General features: G+C 49.4%; 1 protein-coding gene and 1 long non-coding RNA gene across 2 annotated transcripts; one reads left to right on the top strand and one right to left on the bottom strand.

Moving 5' to 3' along the window:
• Nucleotides 1-3,805: 3,805 nt before the first annotated feature.
• On the bottom strand, nt 3,806-21,543 carry TADA2A (transcriptional adaptor 2A). The gene is made up of 15 exons (XM_026047976.1): nt 21,334-21,543; nt 20,360-20,466; nt 19,819-19,878; nt 19,396-19,487; nt 18,741-18,898; nt 17,576-17,664; nt 16,965-17,037; nt 14,171-14,234; nt 12,792-12,835; nt 11,901-12,011; nt 10,456-10,527; nt 9,713-9,845; nt 9,007-9,050; nt 6,684-6,757; nt 3,806-4,888 (listed from the first exon to the last, which is right to left on the bottom strand). Exons 1-15 carry the CDS (start codon nt 21,356-21,358, stop codon nt 4,703-4,705), a joined length of 1,332 nt encoding a protein of 443 aa, XP_025903761.1. The 5' UTR covers nt 21,359-21,543; the 3' UTR covers nt 3,806-4,702.
• Nucleotides 8,491-21,256, top strand: LOC112954717. Its single transcript, XR_003250768.1, has 3 exons — nt 8,491-8,619; nt 18,120-18,192; nt 20,589-21,256. It is a non-coding gene; the product is annotated as an uncharacterized LOC112954717 (long non-coding RNA).
• Nucleotides 21,544-22,064: the final 521 nt, after the last annotated feature.

Genomic DNA, 22,064 nt, shown 5'->3' on the forward strand with positions numbered 1-22,064 from the left:
GCCCGCCCTTAAAGGCGCCGCGCGCGAACGGGCGCCCGGGCGGGGGGCGTCGTGCGGCGCCGGGTGGCCCCTGATGTCCCCTCAGTGGGGTCCCTGGGGGGGGCGTGGGGGGACATGGCTGCTCCGTGGGGAGGGTCGTGAGGTGGTGCCTCGTGGATATGAGGGGGATGAGGGGGGTGTCCCGTGGGGACACGGGGGTCCATGTGGAGATGTGGGTGTCCTGGGGAGGGGACAGGATGGGGACTGGAGAGTGCCCTGTGGAGAGGGGCCATGGCTGGGTGTGCGCAGGGGCCAGATGGGCGCCCCGGGCCGAGGGGGCATGGTGGCTCCGTGCAGAGCAGGTGGGTGCTCCATGGAGCTGGTGGGTGTCCCATGGCGAGGGGGACGTGGCGGCTCCATGAGGAGCTAGTGGGTGCCCCATGGCGAGGGGGATGTGGCAGCTCCATGTGGAGATGTGGGTGCCCCATGGGGAAGGAGGCAGCCCTGGAAGGGGGATCTGCCGGTGTGTTTTGCTGGGAGGAGGCTGCGGTGGGAGCCTTGGGCCTCCCCGAGGTGGCCGGGGCAGAGGAGCGGAGGCAGCTCCGACCAGAGAGGCTCATCCTGCACCCTGGCACCCCGCGTCGGCCCCCGTTGCCCATCGGGGATGGGGACGGGGCGGGTGTCCCCCACAACAGCAGCTCTCCCCCGCAGTGACGGCTGTCCCCGTGTTGCCGAGCCCCCCACGCGCTGCCAGGACGAGCACTGAGCACCGCGCGGGGGGACAGTGGGGCCGTAGGTGGAAGCCTCGGGCTGGCCCGGCCGTCCCGGCCACCATGTCACGGGCTCTGGTGACATCAGGCTCCCTGGCCTCCGCACCAGCTGCCTCCGCTTTAACCCCTTCCTGGCGGCGCCGCCGCGCTCCCGCCTGCCCGCTGCTCCCGGTTGTCGCACGGTGGGGCTGAACTAGCCGCATCTCCCGCGGGAAGCTCCCCCTGCGGCAGAGCCCCCGGCTCCGCGCGCCCGCCGCCTCCCGTGACTCAGCAGCCCCGCTGGGCCGAGGGCTGCGGGATGGCTCCGGGGCTGCTCCGTGCTCCGGGGGCTGCTTTTCCCGCAGCCGCTCCGCTCCGGCAGCCGCCGCTCTTCCTTAAAACCCTGCCTCGCTGCAAAGCTGCTCGGCACACTCAGCGCGGAGGTGGGCGAGGAACAAAAATAGACAAATTAAAGCCTCAAAAGGCCATGCAATGAAAATGTAAGGATCTTTTTTCCCCGCAGGCTCCTGGTGAGCTCTGCCTGTGCCGCAGATGTGAGCTGCTGCCTTCCCCCGAGCGGCGGCACCTCCGGCTGCAGAAACGGGGGTCATTTTGGCCCCCTTTGCCCATCCCGGCCTCGCGCTCAGGGAGCCTGCGCGTTCCCAGGGCTGGGCCTTGTTCCCTTGGCCAGGAACACCCAAAGAGCAGGGCACAGCTCATCTACACGAGTAGTCCTGGCACACGTGGAGGTTGAGGTGTCTTCCCCAGGGATGCCTCCGGGGTGAGAAGGTCTCGCATCCATGGAGGAGCGGAGGGACCGGCTCTGGCTCCGGCGTGTCCTGCAGGATGTGGGCAATGGCACTGTGGCTGGAGGCTCTTGAAGCCACCCCGGACCAGCGGGGATAGCGGCAGCAGGCAGGAGGGGGCGAGGAGCACGGCCTGAGGGGTCCCGCGCTGTGCCTGTGCCAGCCTCGCCTGGAGTACGCCGGGCCGGTTCCCATGGCAACGCGGGCATTTACCCTGCTGGAGCCCATGGAGCCAACCTGCGTGGCACCGGAGCCTGGTGCTCCGCGCGCTGCCAGCTGCGGCCCCGGTGCCCCCCGCCGTGCCACGTTGCGAGGAGCCGCGGCCTGTCGGGGCTGCTCGGCCCGGCCGGCGCCTGCGGCAGCGCAGGGGATCCTGCGGCCCCCAGGGGCTCGGCGCAGGCTTCCAGCAAAGCCCCGAGTCATTGAAGCGGGGCAGTGCCGGTCCCGGAGGGCGGCTCTGGCAGGACGCGGCAGCGCGGAGGGGCAGGGGCTGCGGGGAGCTGCCGGCCCCGGCGGGGCGAGCGTGGCTGCTGTCACCCCCGCCGTGCGTGGGGCAGCCCCGCGCCAGGGACCCCTGTGCTCTCCAAAGCATCCAGGGACCCCCGGCTCCAGGAGCTGGCTGAGGGGCCAGTTCCCTGGCGTGGGGCAGCCCTCACTCTGGAGCTGCCCTGCTCAGCTCCAAAGGAGGCAGGTTGGGATTCATGGGCCCAGCTTAGTTGGAATTGGAGCAGGTGCTAAAACTGGGGCCGCTGGTGGCTCTATGGGCCTTGGGCCGCGTCCCTGGGCCCGGGGTCCTGAGCCAGCAAAGGGCACTCGCCACTGGCGCGACGGCGGCCGGAAAACAAAACAAACCGATGTGGTGATGCTTTAATGACAGGAAAATAACATGACCTGCCGAACGCGGCTATTAGGGTGACTCAGGGCATGCCGGGGTGAGGCAGCGCAGTCACGGCTGCAGGTGCCCGCAGAGGCGCTTACCCCACCGGCCGCCCTCCCGGCCTCGTGCCCTGTTTGATCTTCCCTGTCGCCCGGGCCTCTAATTAGCGCAAGCGGAGCCCTCGGCGGGAGCCGCACACACGGCAGCCCCGCGCTCGCTTTTCCTCGCGCTTCTCCGGTGTTTCCTCCCGAGCCGGCGCTGCTCCCAGCGCAGGGGCCGAGGCGGCAGCCAGACCCGGCCTGGGGACTGAGGGCCAGGGCTGCCCTCGTGGCAGGGACCGCGGCGGCTTTGAGGCTGTCTCTGCTCTCCGGGCTGCCGCTGCGCTCTCCTCCATCCTGGGTGCGCGGCACTTGGGAGCCTTGGCTCTTGGGAGGACTCGGCGCCCTGCTCGGTGCTTGGGAGCTTTGGCAGAGGCTGCCCTGGGCCGTCCCCGTCGCCCCTGTGCCCAGGGAGAGCCTGGAAACGGGAGGCGCGGGGAGGCAGCGACCCCGGTGCAGCCGCGGCCGTGCCCCGACCTGCCCGGGGAGAAAAACCTGCTCTGCCCTGGGGCGGCTGAGGGGAACCCGCCCGGCTGCTTCCCGCGGCCTCCCGCTCTTCCGCCCGCCTCGGCAAGGAAAACTTTCCTGCTTTTCCTCCCGGGCCAGCTAAAGGAGCACTCCAAGGATTTGCAGCTTGCTCTGTTCCCTCCCTACTGCTCTGCAGAATGGCTGTCCCTTCCCTTGGCACTGCCAGGCTGCACTTCTCTGCCTCTCCAGACCTCATGTGAATCTTCATCGCTTGCTGCTGCTGTTCTTGTTTAAGCAGCAACATTCCCTAAGTAGTTTGGAGGTTGCAACAGCCAGCGCTGTGCGTTTCCCTCCTCCCTCCCTCGGAGAAGCTGGTGGATATGGATACAGGCAGTTTCATGATCTTCACAGTCCCACTCGGAGTCCAGGAACACAAACTCAAAACTGTTTCAAATCACCTTGATTTTATTACAACCAAAAGATTTCACATTCAGTGGCACCTCGGGTACACAGGATAATTGCTCTTGGCGGGTGAAACCCCCCAAAAGGCAAATGCAGGTGTCTCAAATGGGTATTGGTGTAACGGCAGCGCAGTCTGGGTGCGTTGCAGGGTGAAATCCCTGCGAGCCCCCACGTCATGCTCTGCTTGGTGGGTAACCCGCCCGGTGCTGCGTGGCGGGGGCACTGACGTGGCGCGAGGCGCTTGGCATGGGAGCTGCCGCGCTCCAGCAAAACACGCCAAGCGGCCCCTGGAAGGAACCGTCCTTATCCCGTTTTTCTTTCCAAATGCTTTGTACTCAAGTCTCACAGGGGTCTGTTTGACGTGACTGAGTGTTGGCTGTAGTGCCTTGTTGCCTCTGATGGCTGCTCTCTTGGAGAACCGGGAATGTTCTGATAACGTGTGGGGCTGCAAGGAGCCTCCGCACACGGAGGGGCCGGGGTCTGCGGCTGCCTCCGCTTCTCTCCCCTGTGCAAGAAGGGTCCGGGCGCCGAGGACTGTTCTCTTTGTGTTCCGAAGGGCTGCTCTGCTTTTGCGCCTGATGGAGCAGGCACGTGGGAAGAGGGGCTCTGGGCAGCTCAGCTTGCCCGCGGCAGTGGGGCAGCCTGGGGGTTGGGACCGTGCTCCCGTGCTGTGACAGGCACTAAAACCACGTAACACCTGCTGGGGAGCCTCCCTGCAATGCCCGTTCCCATCCCTAATCACAATTAAGTTAAAAAGATTGGACAATTGCAAGCTCTATTTTTACAGCCTCAGGCAGGCGCGGTCTCCTTCGCAAGCCGATGCTGGTTGAGACAGGAGCGCGGGAGGGAGGGGGCCGCGTTCCTGTCCCCGTCCCTCGCCCAGCACCGCCGCTCTGCTGCCCTGCTTCTGCAGCGCTGTCAGGATGGAAGCTCCGTGAGCTGCAGCAGGCGTTAGAAACGCTGCCCGGTCACGCTACAGATGGGCTCACGTGGCATACAGTTCTTTCTTCTGCTACACGGCAGCAGAATTCTGACAACAGCAGTGTTAAAACAGCACGGTCGAAAGGAAACCAGACAAAGAAATGTCAGTATTTGTACGATTTAACAAAGCTCCCTACTTGCTTTTGCGAAAAAAGCTCCAAAAGATTTTAACCAGGAGGAAGCATCCTTGATTCAAACACCGTTAAAATCTTCCAGCGCTGTCAGAGTGACTTCAAAGCCTCTCCACGTGTGGCTGCTCCATCGCGGTGCTCGCGCCCGTCCTCAGGCTTTCGTGATGTAGCCTTCCCTGATAAGGAAGTCGTAGATTTTGCGGGTTTTGTTCACGTCGATCTTGATGAGCGCTCTGGCCTGCGCTAGCCGCAGCCCTCCTTGTTTGTTGCACTCGTTCACTAAAGCAGCTTTATATTCCAAATAGGCTCCAGGGACCAACCTCACCATCTGACAGAGCTGCAAGACAAAAGGTAAAGTTAATAAACACAAACGCCTGTCACGCGCTCGCATTCCGTGCGCCCGCCGGGGGAGCAACATTGAGAATATTCTTCTGAAAGTGCTTTTTTATTGTGTGTGTTTGCGTGTGTGTGTATATATATAATACATATATAAAAACACACACACTTTTTACTGTATATGGAGGGACTCGGTAATTGCCCTCTGAGCTGCTCCAATCCACAGGTAGGGAGAGGAGGCGCTTTGCGGCTGCCGCACTCAGGAACGTTCCTCGCTGACGCAGGGCGAGGGGAGCCCGCGTGGGCCTTGCTGCCCACGGCGCCGCGCGCCCGCGTGCCAGGGCCCTGCGAGCCGCAGCTCTGCTGGCCCGGGCCACGCAGGGCAGCTGCCAGTTTAGTCCCTGCAGAGCAGGTCGCTATTACCCTTCTGCAAAAGCAGCTTCGTGCGCAGCGCTCGCTCCCTGCGGGAGGCTGGCGTGGAAACCCTGTGTGCAAGGTCCCGTGCCTGGAAGTGAGGAACTTGGAGAAAAGGCACCAGCGGGTCACTGCTGTGGCCTTCAGGTTTGCTTCTCAAAGCCCCTGTGTTCTGCCGCAGGCTGCAGTGCTCCCCTTTCCCTTCCAAACACCAGCTTTCTGCCAGCTTGTGCACTGTGCTGCTCCCAGCAGATCCTGGCCGTCTCCTCCTTTTAATAAGGAAACACTTAATGATTGTTCCTTATTGATAGGAAATAGATGCAGCAAAGTCTGAGCTCCTCTGGATGCTGCAGCCAAGGAAACTGCGTTTGCAAACACAGCAATGCCCTAGTCACAATTATGCGTGTGCTGAAAGGACCCACAAACACCATGTTCCCTGTGAACCTGTGCTCTGATTCAGTGCTGCTACCCCAGAGAAGGGGAAAGGAGCTCATCACACAAGCCACAAGGGAGGAAAGAACCTCAGATGTGTCCACGGCATTTCATATATACTGAAATCTGCCTTGTGCGCCATCTAAGGACAGATTATGCCTTTTAATATTAAAACAACAACCACTAGGCACTTATTTCAGCAGCCTCCCCGTGCAGCCTGTCACTGACCACGTGCATTCAAGGATGGGTGCGTGGTGGGGTGAGACCCAGCCCTAGCCCCTCTGCAGCCCCACGAGCTCTCCTGCGAGAGCAACGGAGCTGCAGCTGCAGCAGCCTCTGCCCCCGCGGCCCGCGGTCCCCCTGCGCCTGCTCATCCTCCCCGGGCTGCACTCGGAGTGAACAACACTCACGACAAGGTAAGAATACGCTGTGATTGCCTCCATGCTTCACTGGGCTGTTTCGGTGAAAAAACACACTCAGTTGGTTGAGGTTTGGCTGTGAGATGCCTATACAGAAAGAGCTACGTTACTAAGGTTTGGTGATCTGTCCAGCGAAGTCCTTAACAAATTCCATGGCCAATTTGAAAACAGATGCTCACGTATAAAACCAAACCAAACAACAACAACAAAGCCCTCTCTGCTCACCCTGGTTTCGTAAGGGCAGAAGAGGATGTCATTGTCCACACGTTATAATGGCCTGTAATGACACCTCGGCTCTCCCCAGTTCCTTGGCTGACGAGGCCTGTTTGGTGGAGCGCTGCTGTGTGCAGTGCAGTGACCGCCACTAGGAAGGCCGCTGGAAAACGTGAATGATTACTAGGCCTGAGTGGAAAAGAGTAACTGAGGCCTGAAACTGAGATGATATTCAATGCATCCGGGACATGATGCGAGTGCCCTGTGCTGTGAAGATAAACAGTTTATATGTAGGTCACCTTTTCCTTCCTTCCTCACCTCTTTCTCCTTCTCGTTGAGCTTCTCTGTCCCTGGGAGGCCGGTGAGGTTCAGTGGTGGGGCACTCCGCCTACCTGCAAAGACAACACACAAAAACTCTGACAACCTCTGTGCTTCCAAAGCGCCCGTTCCTTCAGTGCGTTATCACAGCAGCAGCTAAATACCTTTGTATTAACCCGTAGTATTTATAGTATCCCCAAGTATTTATAGACAGAGTTATCTAGGATTTAAAACTGCACTGTTTTGGTAAGAGGGGTGGCGTTGTGACTGAGGTAGCTAAGCGCAGTGAATCCTTGCAAAAGCTGGGAGATTGGTGGCTAACAGCTTCCCGTGAGCAGCCCTGGCCGCGCCGCTGGGGCTGGGGTGAGCGAGTTCAGCGCTGCGCCCTGGGTGTGCCCCGCGTCCCCGGTGAGAAACCGGCACCTTGTAAAGACACGGAGATGATGACAGCGGGGATTAAGTGCCAATTTCCCAGGCAATCTCCCTGACCATCTCCTGGAGCAGTTTCCTTTAAATGTCTTTTAATACGGTGCAGTTATTGCAAAGCAAGTGCAGGCCGTGGGTTTGTTTGGGCGCATTAGGATAAACAGTGCTGAAACAGCTATCCCAGGCTAGCCCGGAGTTCTCACTTTCATTACTGCTTGTAACTTCAGCTTGGCTAGCGGAGCTGCAACTGTGCGAGGCCTGCCTGCTTGCAGGGTACATATATTTTGAACTATATTTTTATCTTCCAGAGTTTAGAACAAATCTAGGGGTATTTCTTCCTATTTTCAGAAGGTCTGTTTCCCCTGTGCCAAGGGCTGCACAGCTGGCAGGATCAGCAATGGTCTCCTTGTCCCAGGACAGCCCCCAGACAGGTAAGGCAGGACTAGGGGATGGACGGGCTAGAAACTGGGAGAGGAAACTGAGGCCAGGACAAAGAGCAGGGGAGGCTCCCCCCATGTCCCCTCGGTCTGCAGCCGGCAACAGGCATCTCGGGACCGAGGCCGGACGGGCTTTTCCTAGGAAATGACACACACCAACTACGCAAGGCAACGTGCAGTGAGGCTGTAAAGTCAAGATGTCAATGTAAAAGGGATCTAAATAAAAGGGATCTAGAATTAAAGTTAGGCAACGTTAATTTGCTCTCTCATATATGCTCCTCACAATACAACCTTTAATTACCAAGCCACGTGGCAGGTTTTCCCCAGCATCCTCGTCTTATTCAGTAAGCAGGGTTGATAATGCTCACTTAATGAGCAATAATTTGGTATTTTGTTTTGGTTTCGTTCACCATGTGACACTGGTCACCCACGTGGCCTGTTAGCCAAGCTCCACGGGCAGAGCTATGGTGCTCCTCTCTCGCTGGCCCCTGAATGCTCCACAAAAACCTAATGCCATTAGTCACCCTCGCACTAGCTGGGGGGAGGCCGTCTCCGTTTCATCTGCTCTCATGCTCACAGTGAGAAACACAACGCTCTGTTCCCTTCAGAACACCAGATTTTAGCTCTTGCTAAACATGTTTCAACCCTAGTGCCTGCTGACTTCTGCAGTGACTAACTGCTCAGCATTCTGACTCTGATTTCCAGGGCTCCTGTCACGTTTCCAGAGAAATGAAGTGTGTGCACAACGAGCAGCCACCTCTGAGAAGTGCAGCTCAAGTGATTTGTATTAGGCTCCACAGAAAAGCTAGATGAGAGGCAGCTGGGATCCAGTTTCCCCCAGCAACATTTATCAGCCTCACATATATTTCTTTTCCTTCCCTCCCTTCCCTCCCCTAGTCTCATTCACTGTCTGCCGTCTGGTGACCTCAGCAAACGAGCATGGGATTCTGCAGAACCGCCTTGAGTAACTCCTGAATCTGCCACACTGGCTACTGAAACAAACAGGGGGCCTCTTGATGCAAAGAAATAACTCGTGATTACAGAGCTAACAACTTCCCAAGCACGCGCGTGAGGTAGGAAACTGCAACTTCTTTCATCCTGTAACTCTCGAGTGCTTGATACTGTGACCATTGAGTGCTTCTCAGGCAACTTTTTTCTTTTTGGCGCTCTGCCCTCCCCAATCTGTATTCTGTCAGGTGTACAGCTGCATTTGAACACTTGGAATAGCTTTATCTTCTAAATAATACATTTTGTTCTTGTATTAAAACTCTTCTTTCCTGCCTCGCTAATGTAGCTTTAGGGTGGATTTTCCCCCTGTAGCCAGAAAAAAACCTAGAAATTCAGCACAAAGCTACAGACTTGGCATGTGGAATGAGCTGCAGAGGGAGGAAACGGGGGCCTGTGCAGGGCTGAGCTGCCCACGAGGGCAGCGTTTGCCAGGCCCCGCGCAAGGCGCCTACCTGAGTTTGAAGCAACTGGTACTGTGGGACTCAGGCCGGAATCGCTGCAAAGAAAGGGAAATTTTAGACTGCACGTTACACAAGAAGAGCTGCACAAGTTGGCCATGAAACTTTTTTTCCCCTCCAACTTCTAAAAATTAGAAATTTAACTTGCATAACCCAGGCCCAGATCTGAAGTCAACAAGATTTCTGAAGATTTAGCATTTCTGAGGTTGAAGACCATGTCTGAAATTTTTTAAGGGGTGAGTGGGCATGAAAAGCTCAGCGGAGGACGGGGAAGTTGCGGCTCATCTCCCCAGTCGGTGCAGTGTACAGGATGTGCTTCCTTGGCACGGCAGTTTCTTCCTTAGCTCAAAGGGCTTGTGCAGCGTGACTGTACATTAATAATGCTGCTACATCTAAAACCCTTGAAATATTTCAGGTGTCATCTGTGCTCTCATTAGTACCACGAAGACCTCACTTCCCTCAATGGCTTAATTAGCGGTAGTTCAGTTCTTGAAATATACAGAAAACCAAGATTTTTGAGCGCCTCCTAGTCACTTCCTTGGCTGAAACTCCATGAGTACCACTGCTGCTTCCTGCTTCCCTGCAGGATCATCTCACTGTAATAAACTGGGAATGCGTTGGTTCTTAGGGGAGGGAATGTGCTTGAGGTACCCTCTGCCTAAGGTATATGTGTATAGGATGCAGTCTTGCCGTAACCTACATGTCAGCTTGTCGGCTGAGCCACTGCTGGCAGGCGCTGCTGTCCTGGATGTACTGCAGCACTTCGGAGAGCATGGTGCGCTTCAGGCGCTCCTCGTCCCGCGTCTTCTTGAGGTGGTCGTACGTTCTCGCACCTACGGTGAACACAGACCGTCTTGTCACCGGCTGCCTCTTGTCAAAACTTTCAGCCTTTTCTGTGCTTTGGGAAATAAGAGAAACTCTTCTCTAGCACGGGCTCTGCCTTTTCTCCCTCGTGGAAATTCGTGCATGAGAAGATATTAGATTCCACCCTCTTTCCTCCTGCCCCATTAACTTCAGGCCCAAAACAAACAGTGGACTTTGGGATCCACTTCGGGATGGAACAAGGCATGTAAAAAGATCTTATTCCTCTCTCTGGATTTTACATTTCTTGATCACTGGTGAAAATGCCCGGACAAAAAGCATGAGAAAACACTGTGCCACTATACATACGCACATATGTGTGTTTGTATATATATTTTTTCCCTCTCTGGAACCTTTTCAGAGTGGTGACTAAAGCAGAGTTCTGGCAGACAAAAGATATCCAAGCTGATGGCTCAAACTAGCTCTAAATCACCCCAGAGTTATGGATTATTGCTAAGTCCTCGTTCAGTAAGAGTTGGGCAAGCACTTTAAAAATACATGTCTCCAGTGTATCCTAAAAGCTCCCGTCATCCTTCCCGCCCAGGCGGCGGGACTGGGCTGAGCCTCGCAGCGGGTACTTACTGCAGAAGTTGGTGATTCCCGCTGCTCTGTACTCCTGCAGCCGCTTTATTTCCCTTCGCAGCTCGAACTCCACTGGTTTTTCCGCACAGGCGGCGGAAGGGAAACGCAGAGAACAGAAGCGGGTCAGTGGGTGACAGCGGCGGCGCGGGAGCGTCCCCCCGCCCCGTCTGTGCCCAGGGGGCCGCTCTGTGGGGACAGGGGCACCCCGGGACCCGCCTGCGGCACCCCAAAGTGCTGCTCTGCCGCAGCGCTGCCCGGGCACTGGCTGCAGCAGGTTTCCAGCACGTGCATCAGGAAAAGTTATTTATCTTTATGCTTAGACAGTTCCTTTGCCTCTTCCTGGTCAAGATAAATAATATTAATAATGTAGGATTTTCGGGAGGCATTTTAACAGCTTTGAAAAACTAATCCATGCAGGCTCCTTATGGTATCTAATGTCTTTGAGCTACCTTTTCCATAACTGAATGTCCGAAATTTGTCATTGCTGACAACTTTTTCTGCAGTCAGTTCCATAATGGCATTAAGATTAAATACTCATACGTTAAGATTAAATGCTCGTTTCTTTTGCTCACAGAGCTCTACTGCCTATGGTTTTTTACTGTCTGGCTTCGAGGCATTACTTTGTCTTTAGCTCAAATTTGTTTACTCACATTGGTCAGCACAACGTGTGTATTTGATTATCATATTAACTTGAGGCCTTTTCTGTTACAACAACAACAACAAAATTAGGTTTCAGGAGTAACACTCACATGTTGCATTCATGATTTTGCAGGATCATGTCGTTGGTATTTAAAAAAAAAAACAACTGAAAATATTGTCGCAATTGTTGAAGGGCTTTGTTCTTGCTAATGAGGAACAATTTTGATGGTAAGTCACAGAACTAAGCAGGATGTAATGACTCGTGCTGGAATTTGGCTGAACGCATGCTGTGATTATGCATAAAGACTTGATGGTTTGGTGATGGAACAATGACCTCTCCCTTTACGGTAGGAAACATAATGACAGCTGTACTGTATAATTATATATACATATGATATTTTAACACGTATCATTCAAAGAATTTACAATTTGCTGTTAGCTCCCACCTCTCAATACAGATGTAAAGTTTATGTTTTCTTTTTTCTCTCCAATGAAAGAAAGTGCCAGTAAATAATGTTCTTTTGATGACAAAAAAATACTACTTCTAACATATGACTAGAATGTCTGGTCAACTGAGAAGTCAAAGAACTCAGACACATCTTAGTGGAAAAAAAATAAAACAACACTTCCTGATCATTTAATGTATCACCCCAGGAACACACTTGTTTTTCTGAAGTGTGGGGAGAGGAGTGAGCGAAGGGAACCCCCCTGTCCTCTGTGGTATCTATTTAGGAGAGGGAGCAGATGAGGCAGCCCTTCCACAGCCTCCTAAAGAACAGGCATGCTTAGATCCTTACAACACCTACGTGCATGGCTCTCGATGAATTTGTCGTGCTCCAGTGGCCCAAGAATTCGTGCAAAGCGCCGCATCGTCTCATACAGGTCCTGAACCTCCTTCGGGTACCGTCTTTCCAGAACTGCAGTCAGGGGGAGAAAGTGACACACTATCAGCAATTCAGTGCCACCACAACTGAATTGGTGGCTACATGGTCTTTTCCCTACAGTGGTAAGACCAGTATCTATATATAGGAGCTTAGATTGTGAAGCTGGACCATACTGAGGTTCTAAGAAATTGCTGGGATGCTGCCAGATTTCCTGAAAATTGCTTTCAACTGCTACAAGGAAACAACAACCAAGCCGCAGAAGGGCGTGAGTTAACTATTTGTACTGTACACGAATCCAGCTATGGGAAGAAAATAAATTCTTGTTTATTCTTACAAATGTAGGTAGTTGAAAGGATCCTGAATTGACTACCAGCCTCTGCGAACTGTCCTGAGATCCAGGTCTGGCATATTTTGTGGCTGTTTGGGGGTCACAACTACAAACTTATGAGCAAAAAGCAAAAAAATGATACTGCTCCTGCGATTTAAAAGGCAGAAAAGGTGATTAAATGTTATTTGGTGATTTTTGAGATAGAGCAAGATGCAAACAGAAGGTCTGGACTGCATCTTTGCCCCTCTCAAGTGCAGGTGCTAAATGCTTCTGAAGGGCAGGACAGAGAAGCAGCTGATACACTGAGTTGGGCTCTGTTACATGCAGCCAGTCGGGCAGGAAATGTGGCGGAATTCAGGCTGTCTGAATGTGGTGCAGGGTGGATAAGCCACACTGGTGCACTGGAAACAGCGAATCTCCAAAGTCGGGCCTCTGAAGTTTGAGTCAAGGCCACTTTAAAGCAAGGAGTTACATTTGATACTCACTCTGGAATTTTCTGAGGTTGATTAAGCCATGATCTCTTATAATTCTGTAATAAAAAGCAAAACAAAAAGAAAAGCACTAATGAAAAGCATTAATTACTGCATAAAGCATGTTCTGTTGCATAAATACGTAAGTGTCAAAGGGAAACGGTGATTTAGACCATCAGATATGTGAAGTTTTTATAACCCTTGAACTGTCTAGCTGAGGAATGTGATGCAGCGAGGCTTTAATGGGTGTCAATTCTGGGAGCAGCTTGAAGGAACTTTTCCGTGACAGCTTGAGTTTTAAGCAGAGGAAAATGATTTGTGTAACTCATAGGTCTGAAATGTTCATGTTACTGGCAGGGAAATGAGCAGGGTAAAAGGCAGGTAGGATATTTACAAGTGCATGACAAATACACTTGTCACAGGTTTCTGCAAATGTCATGTGGTCACTGCTGTGTGGCAATTTGATAAATACTCAGCTTTTGCAAATGATAAGAGATACTACAAAGTTAGGCTTGTCAAGGACAAGCTGGACTTTGCTCCATGAAATCCATTACATTTTCTTTAATATGGATAAAAGAACATTCCTGTCCCATGCAGAGAAGGTTTTGAGGTTTTGTGGCAGTGACACAAGCATTTATGTCTTCTTTTTTTTTTTTATTCTCTAATATGTGTCCTGTTTTGCTATTGTAACCTCACAAAAATGGACACGGATTTGTTTTATGCAACTGTGCAGTTCCTTTAGAAAGACATGCTGTGTCACGGCAGCAATTATACCTCAAAAATATATTTTTTTAATTTTATCAAGATCCAGCCCAAAAGATAGCAATTCTTAACTGTTCTTAAGCAGAACTATGTTCTATAAAGAGGAGAAAGAATGGAGGAGTCTTTCTCCAAATGATCATTCTTCCAGCAGGCAGTAATACAGCAAGAAATAATTTTAAATATTGAACAAAGTACTTGAAAGTTATAATAGAATTGAATTTAATGAATAGATTGAGTCATTCTAAAAAGCTGTCAAATTAACTGAATAAATTACTCAAACTTACACAAGCAATAGAGTTATCTTCATTGCACATTCTGAAATCTTATGGACCACTAAGAACCAAATATTGAGATGAAACTGTTTCTGTGGAGAAAGTGGGGGGTCTGGCATCTAGGCGTTTCTTGTCTTTTTTGGCCTGCTGTCGCTGGCAAAGCCAGGGGGTGATTCTGGTCTGTGCAAAGCAGGAGAATTACACATCTAAGCTGAACTCTGTCATGCAAATCTCCTAGAAATTCTCCTGTGAGAGAACCTTAAGGAGAGAGCAAATCACTTCTATCTGGTATGAGGAGAGCTTTAGGACGCGTTATATGGTTATGAAGCAAAGGAAGACAGTTAGTGCTTTAAAACCCACTTTTTTCTCCTCTGTCTTTCCTTTAACCGGGAATGATAGATATCTACAACCGCAATCTTCAGAGCTGCAAAATATGGAAACAAAGATCCCATGTTACATAAGCAATCTCGGCAGCAGGCTTATTTCCACGTCTTTAAGCTGAAACCGTTTCACATTGCTCCTTAAAAATCCCCCGCCCATTCGAGAGGGACGTGAGCCCACTAGAGGCTGACCCTTTGCAGACTACACATGCTATTTGTGGAAGCTTCCCCCACTCACGCCTCTCAAATACATTATTGCACAGAAATATGAACCTGGGTAGATCCTGAAAACTCTTTTCATCTTCCCTTACACAATCCTGGACTCTTCTAGGATAAGAATAGATTTGTTCTTCTGCACATGCCAGTGTGGCAGAATCCACTATGTAGCTATGCGTTACTTCGTAGTTTTAAGAAAAAAGCAAAACTGATAATTACAGTTTATTGACTGGATTCCCTAATAAGTAATTAATGATGCAATTAAGCTAGGAAGTGTGGCTATGTATTTTTAAAACACATTTTTTGTACATTTTGTACATTTTTAAAACAAAAACATATGTATTTATATGTAAACATAAGGAAGCCCAACTTAGCCTGCAGGCAATTCACCCGTGCAATCCTCCGGATAATAAAATTTCCTCTAAACAGGGATACCTAAAGCCCAAGGGTTGCACATATGAGCTCAGGAGTCATCAGGTTTGAGTTCCACTTACTGATTTTACATATAATCTTCAATTTATATAGAAAAATAGTTTGTTATGTTATCCTAGGAGCCAAAGATTATGTATAAAAACAGGAGAGACAGCATAGTGTTCTTATTTCTATCTGCAAGTTCCTTCCAAACACGGGATGTTGAAAAACTAGTATGTATTTTGATACTTACTTGAGTTTTCTAATTTAAGAACAAGCACAGATAGCGTATGCTCCTTCTTGCTTCAATGTGGGGACAAGAAAATGGGAAATGTAACAAGTTAAACATGAATGAAATGTTTTTCCAAGTTCTGGAATAACTGCCAATTTATGGGAAGTCTTTTTTATATTTTTAAACCTGCTGCAAGCTAAGCTAACATGTTATTTTCTGGGGTTTGTGTAGGCAGAACTTAATGACTAGATGCAGAAATTGCATCAGAGAACCTCTATAAATATCACAAGCAATTGTGCACCTATAACACTGCATTTTGATGCTTTCACTTGGATGTGAAACATTCTGAAGAAATTACAGTTGACTGGGGAGGGGAAAGAACATTCGTGAGAACAAATGAAGGAAAAAAACACAGCTTCTGTGTAGAGGAAAAAATAGTATTTGCTGCTGAATGTGCATTTGGAGGGGTTTTGTTTTTAATGGACACATTCAGACAGAAGCAACTGATTACAAGATCTGGAATGCTTGAATAAGTCAGAGTACTATACAGTTACATACTGCACTGAGATGAGAAAAGGATGCTGTAAGAATGAAATTATTTGCCTGTGCTTTCCCCCTTGCATTAAGAGACAGTTATTGGTACTGTTAACTTAAGAAAATCCAAGCTGCCATCCCGTTTAAAGTGTCCGTTTTGGGAAATGATAAGGTTCTTTGAGACGGTCAGAGCTGCTTTGAAGGATCCAGTGATAGGCAGAAAGTCAAGGCTCCTCTCTCCATTCCATAACATGAAAACATTTTTGTTTCTCAAGAGCATATCCAAAACAATTCCCTTGCTTTTCATTTTTCTTCAGCCTCACTTGGTCTGCAAAAACCTATTGAACACTAATGAGAGAGACCTTTGTTTCAGGCTAGCTAACCTCTGTTTGGCCTGCAATGCCCAAATAATGGGAGGAATGCAAATTAATCAAAGCAAACAGGCCGTATATCCAGTGTGCGCCCTGGCTGGCAAATTCACCCTTCCGAGAGGAATGCAGGACCCTGAGCAAACAGAGTATCTGCTGTCAGTGTGTGTCAGGACCTCCCAGCAAAGAAAAGAGATTATGTAATATTTAGACACACATTCACTTTCTTGTATCTTATAAAATGAAATTTTACTCCTGCGCAGTTGGAGTTGCAGTTTGATTCCACTAGCTTTAAAACCTGCACTTTTACAAATTGTTTTCTAATATTAGAAGGAAAGACTGCTTACATGAGAGGAAAAGGGGATAAAAACCCTGGTGAAAAACGGATTATTGATGCTGTAATTCACTCAAATAAAAACAGGTAATTCATGAAATATTTGAACATTCTAAGCTGAATTTGATTTGTAACCATTGTTTCTCTCAGTCTGATTATATTTTTGTTTAACTGCAGTATATTTTTTGCATGCATTTACCATGTTGCAAGTGCTGAATAAAAGTTAGTAAAGCAATCAGTGAATTGAAATACGAGGTATTTCAAACAATTACTGCCATCTCACTAATATTAAGAAGTGATAGAAAATGCTTGTGACCTCCTGGGTGGTGGGAGGAGCTGGACGAGTCAGCAGGACCAGGTCTCTGCCCTCCTCAGACGCGGCTGCCTAGGAGTCTTTTCACCCTGTTGTGTTGAACTGCATTCTTTCTTGTGGGAATACTGAGCATTGTTTAGAGTGCAAAACAAAAATACGGAGGATGCAATGATACTGGGAGACGGAGGGCAAGAAGTTTAGATTCAGATCCTCTATAAGATGATTCCTACAAATTTTAGGAAAAGCAAAGCAGTGTAGAGTAGTGTAGTAGCAGAGTAGTGTAGATACCAACTAATGACAGACTCTTCTCTAAGGAGGCATTTTGAAACACTGGTTTCAAACAATATATGGAAAGATGGGACTTACCATGCAGAATATCAGAATCATCTTCTACAAAATCTATATCTCTCAAATCCCATTCAGCGTAGTTATCAAACTCCTGTTCAGAGGTGATTAATAAATTGTCACTAACCGGTTATTAGAAAAATTGATATTTTGGTAGGCATAGAAGTACTGAAAACAGAAAAATTTACTCATAAATGGTTGTACAAAGCTTCATCCTTGAGCAATATACATTGCAGAGGAGCTCTAGGTAGGGAATGCATAATCTGCACTGCCCTGGCTGTATCTGTATGTTTGGATCAGGCTCCTCTACGCTTCCCAAAGGCAGATGAACTAGCAGCAATCCGAAGCTGATCCCTTTTACTGGGCATCCGATTCACAATAGCCATCCCCAATTCACAACCCCCATCCCCGACGGGACGCGCGGCGGCAGCCGCGGCTCCCGCAGCCCGCGCACGGACGCTGCTTTTTAGCCTGCAGCGCCACCTCTGCGGCTAAATCCCCACACTCATCAGCCCCTCGTTTAATAATTCCTGCGTGAAGAACAATGAGGACTTACAGGCAGAGGAAAGCAAATGTGCGCTTGGGGATTTCAATGCACAGGTATAAATAATGAAGGAAGAGAGAATCTTTACCTCAACAAAGTCAGCTCTTGCTGGCATATACCCAGCCATATCCCTGGAAAGCAAGGAATCAAACGTAGGCCGTGGAGGGTCATCAGCAGCTGAAAAAATAACAGCTTTTAGTAGTTGTGTAGGGTTTAGGGTCTTTATTTTTATTTATTTATTTATTTTTAATTCAGACAGAGAACACAATTCTGTAAATAGGTATTTCTTGTGCAGGAAAAAGAGAGAATAATTAGTCTAAGAAAAATAAACTGATTGGGATATTACTCAGGATTATAGTCGGAAAAAGACCAAGTTCAATAGGAGAAAAACACTCTACTCTGAGATGTTCAGAGTACTCTCAGAAGTCAAATTCAAAAATTCAAGGTGATAAATAGGTTATAAAATGTAAATTCTACATTTCAGAGCTCAGCATCCCCTCGGTAACCCTCTGCACATCAGTCTCAGTGTGAAGGTTCTTTTAGTTAATAGCAACCGTGGTGTTAAAGCCTCTGTCTTGTGGGGGCCGTTTACAGAGAGCTGCAATTAACCTTAAAGATCTCTCTTTTTACAGCGCTTCCCAACTGAGGATCTTGGTGCTTTGCAGACACTAATGGACCAAGGCTCACGACACACTTGTGAAGGAGGTAAGCATTGTAAGTCCCATGGTATAGATAAAGTAAGTAGAGGCACAGAGAATTTGTCTTGCCCCAGGTCATACACAAAAAAATCAATGACAGATGGGGACAGAACCAAAATTGTCCAGTTCTTACTGCTTACCTGTGAACACTTTATCATGAAATTTAAACCTTGAGATTACAAGGTAATATTTTATTCAGACATTTCTGTGAGCTTTATAAATAGAACAGCTGCTAGACTGGTGGCCATTCTACAGATGTTAAATTTAAGTAAAACTGAAAAAGAGATAAATTGCTGAAATGCTAAATGCTAAAACACATTTAAAAGAGAGATGTGAAGTCAGGGCAGTTTAAAGATAGGCCTTAATGGCCAGTATGTGATATATCAGTGTTTTAATACAGCGTACAGAAAACCCTAACATTGTTTAAGCTACCCATCAGAACAAGCTGTCTTTCTGGGAATAAAAGCAAGCTGCATGCGTGCTGTACACCCTTCTCCAGAGGCTGCTCATTCCAGTTCTGGAAGAGCAGAGCCCCTGGCAGGAGGGGATACTCACGGTGGAATGGAATGGCTGTTTCGTTGTGCTGCGCCTCTTCTGCCTGCTTCAGGTTCAGTAACGTGGATGCAAACAAGGGGTTGTTGATGAAGTGTTTCATGTAGTGTTTCTCACACTCCTCCTTGGATTTGGTGCACATCTGATTGGCTACATCCTGCCTGGAGGATGGATTAACATGGAGAACACAGAAATGTTACGCACTTTCTCTTTTCTTTAGTGAAAAAAGGTAATTTTGGACAGTAGACTAAACGTGTTGTACACAGAAAATTAATTTGTGATAGCCTTAATTGCATCCACACATAGAAACTCACAGTAAAGACTGGAGCTCTGTATTTTCAATACAGCAATTATTTCACAAAGGCAAAACGATGCACAGCAAATCCTGAGCAACAGTTGGCTTCCTTTGGAATCTAGTGACTTTAATGTGATTTGAGGGAGCTTTTTACTTCATGGGAAGTGCTTTGCATCTCACAAGATGAGGCCTTTAACAATTTCTTTGTATTTCTAACAGCAGTATGGAGAACAAAATCTGTTTTAACTGCTCAGATAGTGTCTTACCCATGACAAGTCACAGACTGCTGTGCACCAAAGTATCCAACAGTAAAAGAAACTTCCCATCATTTCACTGAAATTGGCTGAACCACTGAATCCTCACCAGTTCCCAAATCCACAGTCCATCACAGCTTCTAGGAGAGCCATTTCCTCTTGAGCTGTCCAGTTAGGATCCAAGACAGGGAAATCTGAAGTCTAGGGAAGGAAAAAAAGGCAAATCAAACTTCTGTGATCCCCTGTTAAAAACCACCATTTGAAGAGCAAGGTACTTCTATATTCCAAACAGCAAGACACATCATTTTTATATCTTCTACTGTGTCCCATCAAATCTGATCAAATAATTGTTGAATTATTTAGGTCACTGGGTCATCAACTATAGTACAAAATAGTATTATTTACTATTATAGTATCATTTGCAAAGTACTGTATCACTTGAACTTTTTAATGTAAGCAAAAAAGGGTCTAACTCCTGTAAAAGTTATAAAAGACCAAGATAGAGTAAATGTAGTCTAAAAAGAATATTTACCATTATTTCGTAAGTATGGTCGCTCTGATGTTTCTTATATTCAAATCCTCGCGTGAAACACTGTAAAACAAGAGAGTGGCATGATGCTAACTGATTCCATTTTACAGGAAGGTAAAAAAATCTATGTTAAAGTAACTGGAAGTTAAGTTCATATCTTCTTATTTGCACCAGCACATAACTGTGAATGTCCATACTCTTAGGCAGCTCAGTGGTATGTTTTGCAATGGATGGAGAGGACGTTTCTCGTGAACGATGTCTCCAGACATGCAGCAGCATGCTCCCTCACGCTGCCAGGAGGGCTGCGGCTCTTCGGGTGGCTCTGGCTGCCTTTTCAAAGCCCTCTCTCCTTCAGCTGCTCCAGCAAAATCCTTCAGGCTTCAACACTTTCTTTGTCATTTCCCTGTCCCTGAGCAAATATGTGCTTTGATACCAGTTTCCAGAGACCAGTTATTAATGTGTTTGCATAGCAGCCTGGCAGCAGACAGGCCTTTGATGGCCTTCTCCAAGAGGTGAACGTGTGCACTTTTATCCCTGCACTCACCTGCAAGCACAGGAGGAAGGGAGGCGGCCCACACTCGGCGCACTTCACGTAGGGCTCCGTGAGGTAGGAGGAGCAGCCTCGGCACGGAGGCTTATCGAAGGGGTCATCTGTGAAGCCAGCGGGCAAACGCAACACAAAAGTGTCACTGCTCCTGCCATCGTTCAAATTGCACTCTATAATTTTAATAACTTAAAATAAAGACAGCCGAGTATAACCTTTTTTCTACCAGAGCTTCTCCAAGTATCTGTTGAAAATTCCTTGTTCAACTAAAGCTGCTAGAAAGACTGCAGAATCTTTGGAGATCACCTAGTTCAACCCCAGCAAGATCCTGGCATTTCTCTACTAGACCTAAGCCACCGAGAGCTCAATAGCCTAACACTGTGCAACGGAATCGAAGCAAAGCCCTCTCTGCAGCAGCCTATGGCTATTTCTCTGCAGCGATGCACGGAGCTGCGATGATTTGATCCCGTGTCCGTGGTCATGTTTTGCACTGAAGACAAGTCCCAGGAGCTTATGGAGGATCCCGCATGCACAGCTCTGGTTTCCCATGCATCTGCCTCAAGTCTGACCTGAAAAGCTTCCTGCTGTGGTTGCAGAGGCATGGGCGCTATTGCTCTGAAAGCCATCCAAACCTCAGGCTCTGCTCAAACTGCTGAACAAGGAATGAAACACTGCTTTACAGTGCTTTACTACTTATTTTCTTCTGCAAAGTAGTCAAAGGAAACAGGCTGACAAGTAATAAAAGCCATAACTCTTTCTTCCCGTAAAAAAAATAGCCCAAATATAACAAGTAGACAGGAAAAGACACCAAATTCCCGCCAAATAATTCATATACTGATTGTGCATTGAGAATGTGAGTAAGCGGGGACGCTATTGACCACATATGGCTCATTTTCTGTCTCCCTCCCCGAGCCAACTGCTGATTCCTTTAAGAAAGGGCAGGTCGTTTCCAAATCCCGGCTTTGGGAACTTACTGCTGAAGGAGGCCAGGCGCTCCATTCCAGCCCTCAGTGGCGTTCCTGCTCCCCTGGGCTGTAAAAGCTCTCAATTCCTGCTGGCAAAGCCCGCAGCACGAGGCTGGGGCCGGCCAGCACGCCCGGCTTTGCGCTTGCCGGTGTCCTCCACCTGAAGGAAAGGATTCCTGGCAGGCCGGATCCGTCCTGCTCGGGATGTGCCCAGCTGCACACCCAGGAGCTGCCACCGGCACCGCCGGCACGGCTGTTTTATGGGGCTGAAGAAGAAAGGCGAGAGCAGAAATCAAAGGCAGACGATACAATTCACCTTGTGGAGGGGGGGATGTGACTGAGGGGGAACGTGCGCCCTTAGGGACATTAGGGACAGTGACTGCTGCCGGGAAAGCAGGAGCAGGGCCTGCGGGTCCGCGTTTGTACGCGATGGATTTTGCCTCATGGTTTGACTTGGACAAATTCTCCCTCCAGGGGGCTTTAATTGGATAAAGGGCGCATCAACTGTTTCACAGAAATTATTGGTACCAAAAAAGAGCAAAAAAAAAAAAAAAAAGATCACACCTAAACAGTAGCGCTACGAGTACGGCTGCCTCGTGGGTGGTGGCCCCAAAGAGGAGTGGGCTGCAGCCTGGTGCAAGGCTCAAGCAGGGCGGCCTCGGGCGGGCCCCGGGGCGCCCCGCGGACGCTCCGTGTCGCCGGGCCCGCGCGTGGGCCCTGCCCCGTCCCGCGGCCCGCGC

Source organism: Nothoprocta perdicaria, unplaced genomic scaffold (assembly GCF_003342845.1).
Source record: "Nothoprocta perdicaria isolate Ctin4 unplaced genomic scaffold, notPer1 scaffold_50, whole genome shotgun sequence".
NCBI classification, from domain to species: Eukaryota; Metazoa; Chordata; class Aves; order Tinamiformes; family Tinamidae; genus Nothoprocta; species Nothoprocta perdicaria.

Bases quoted from the DNA above. Each gene is read 5' to 3' on its own strand.
- TADA2A (XM_026047976.1), bottom strand. From the start codon at position 21,358: ATGGAGCGCCTGGCCTCCTTCAGCA. The intron at 19,488-19,818 runs GTAAATATTCTT...TTCCTTCCCTAG, and splicing joins ACCATACTTACGAAATAATG to ACTTCAGATTTCCCTGTCTT. The intron at 4,889-6,683 runs GTGAGGAAGGAA...TTTGTCTTGCAG, and splicing joins TCAACGAGAAGGAGAAAGAG to CTCTGTCAGATGGTGAGGTT.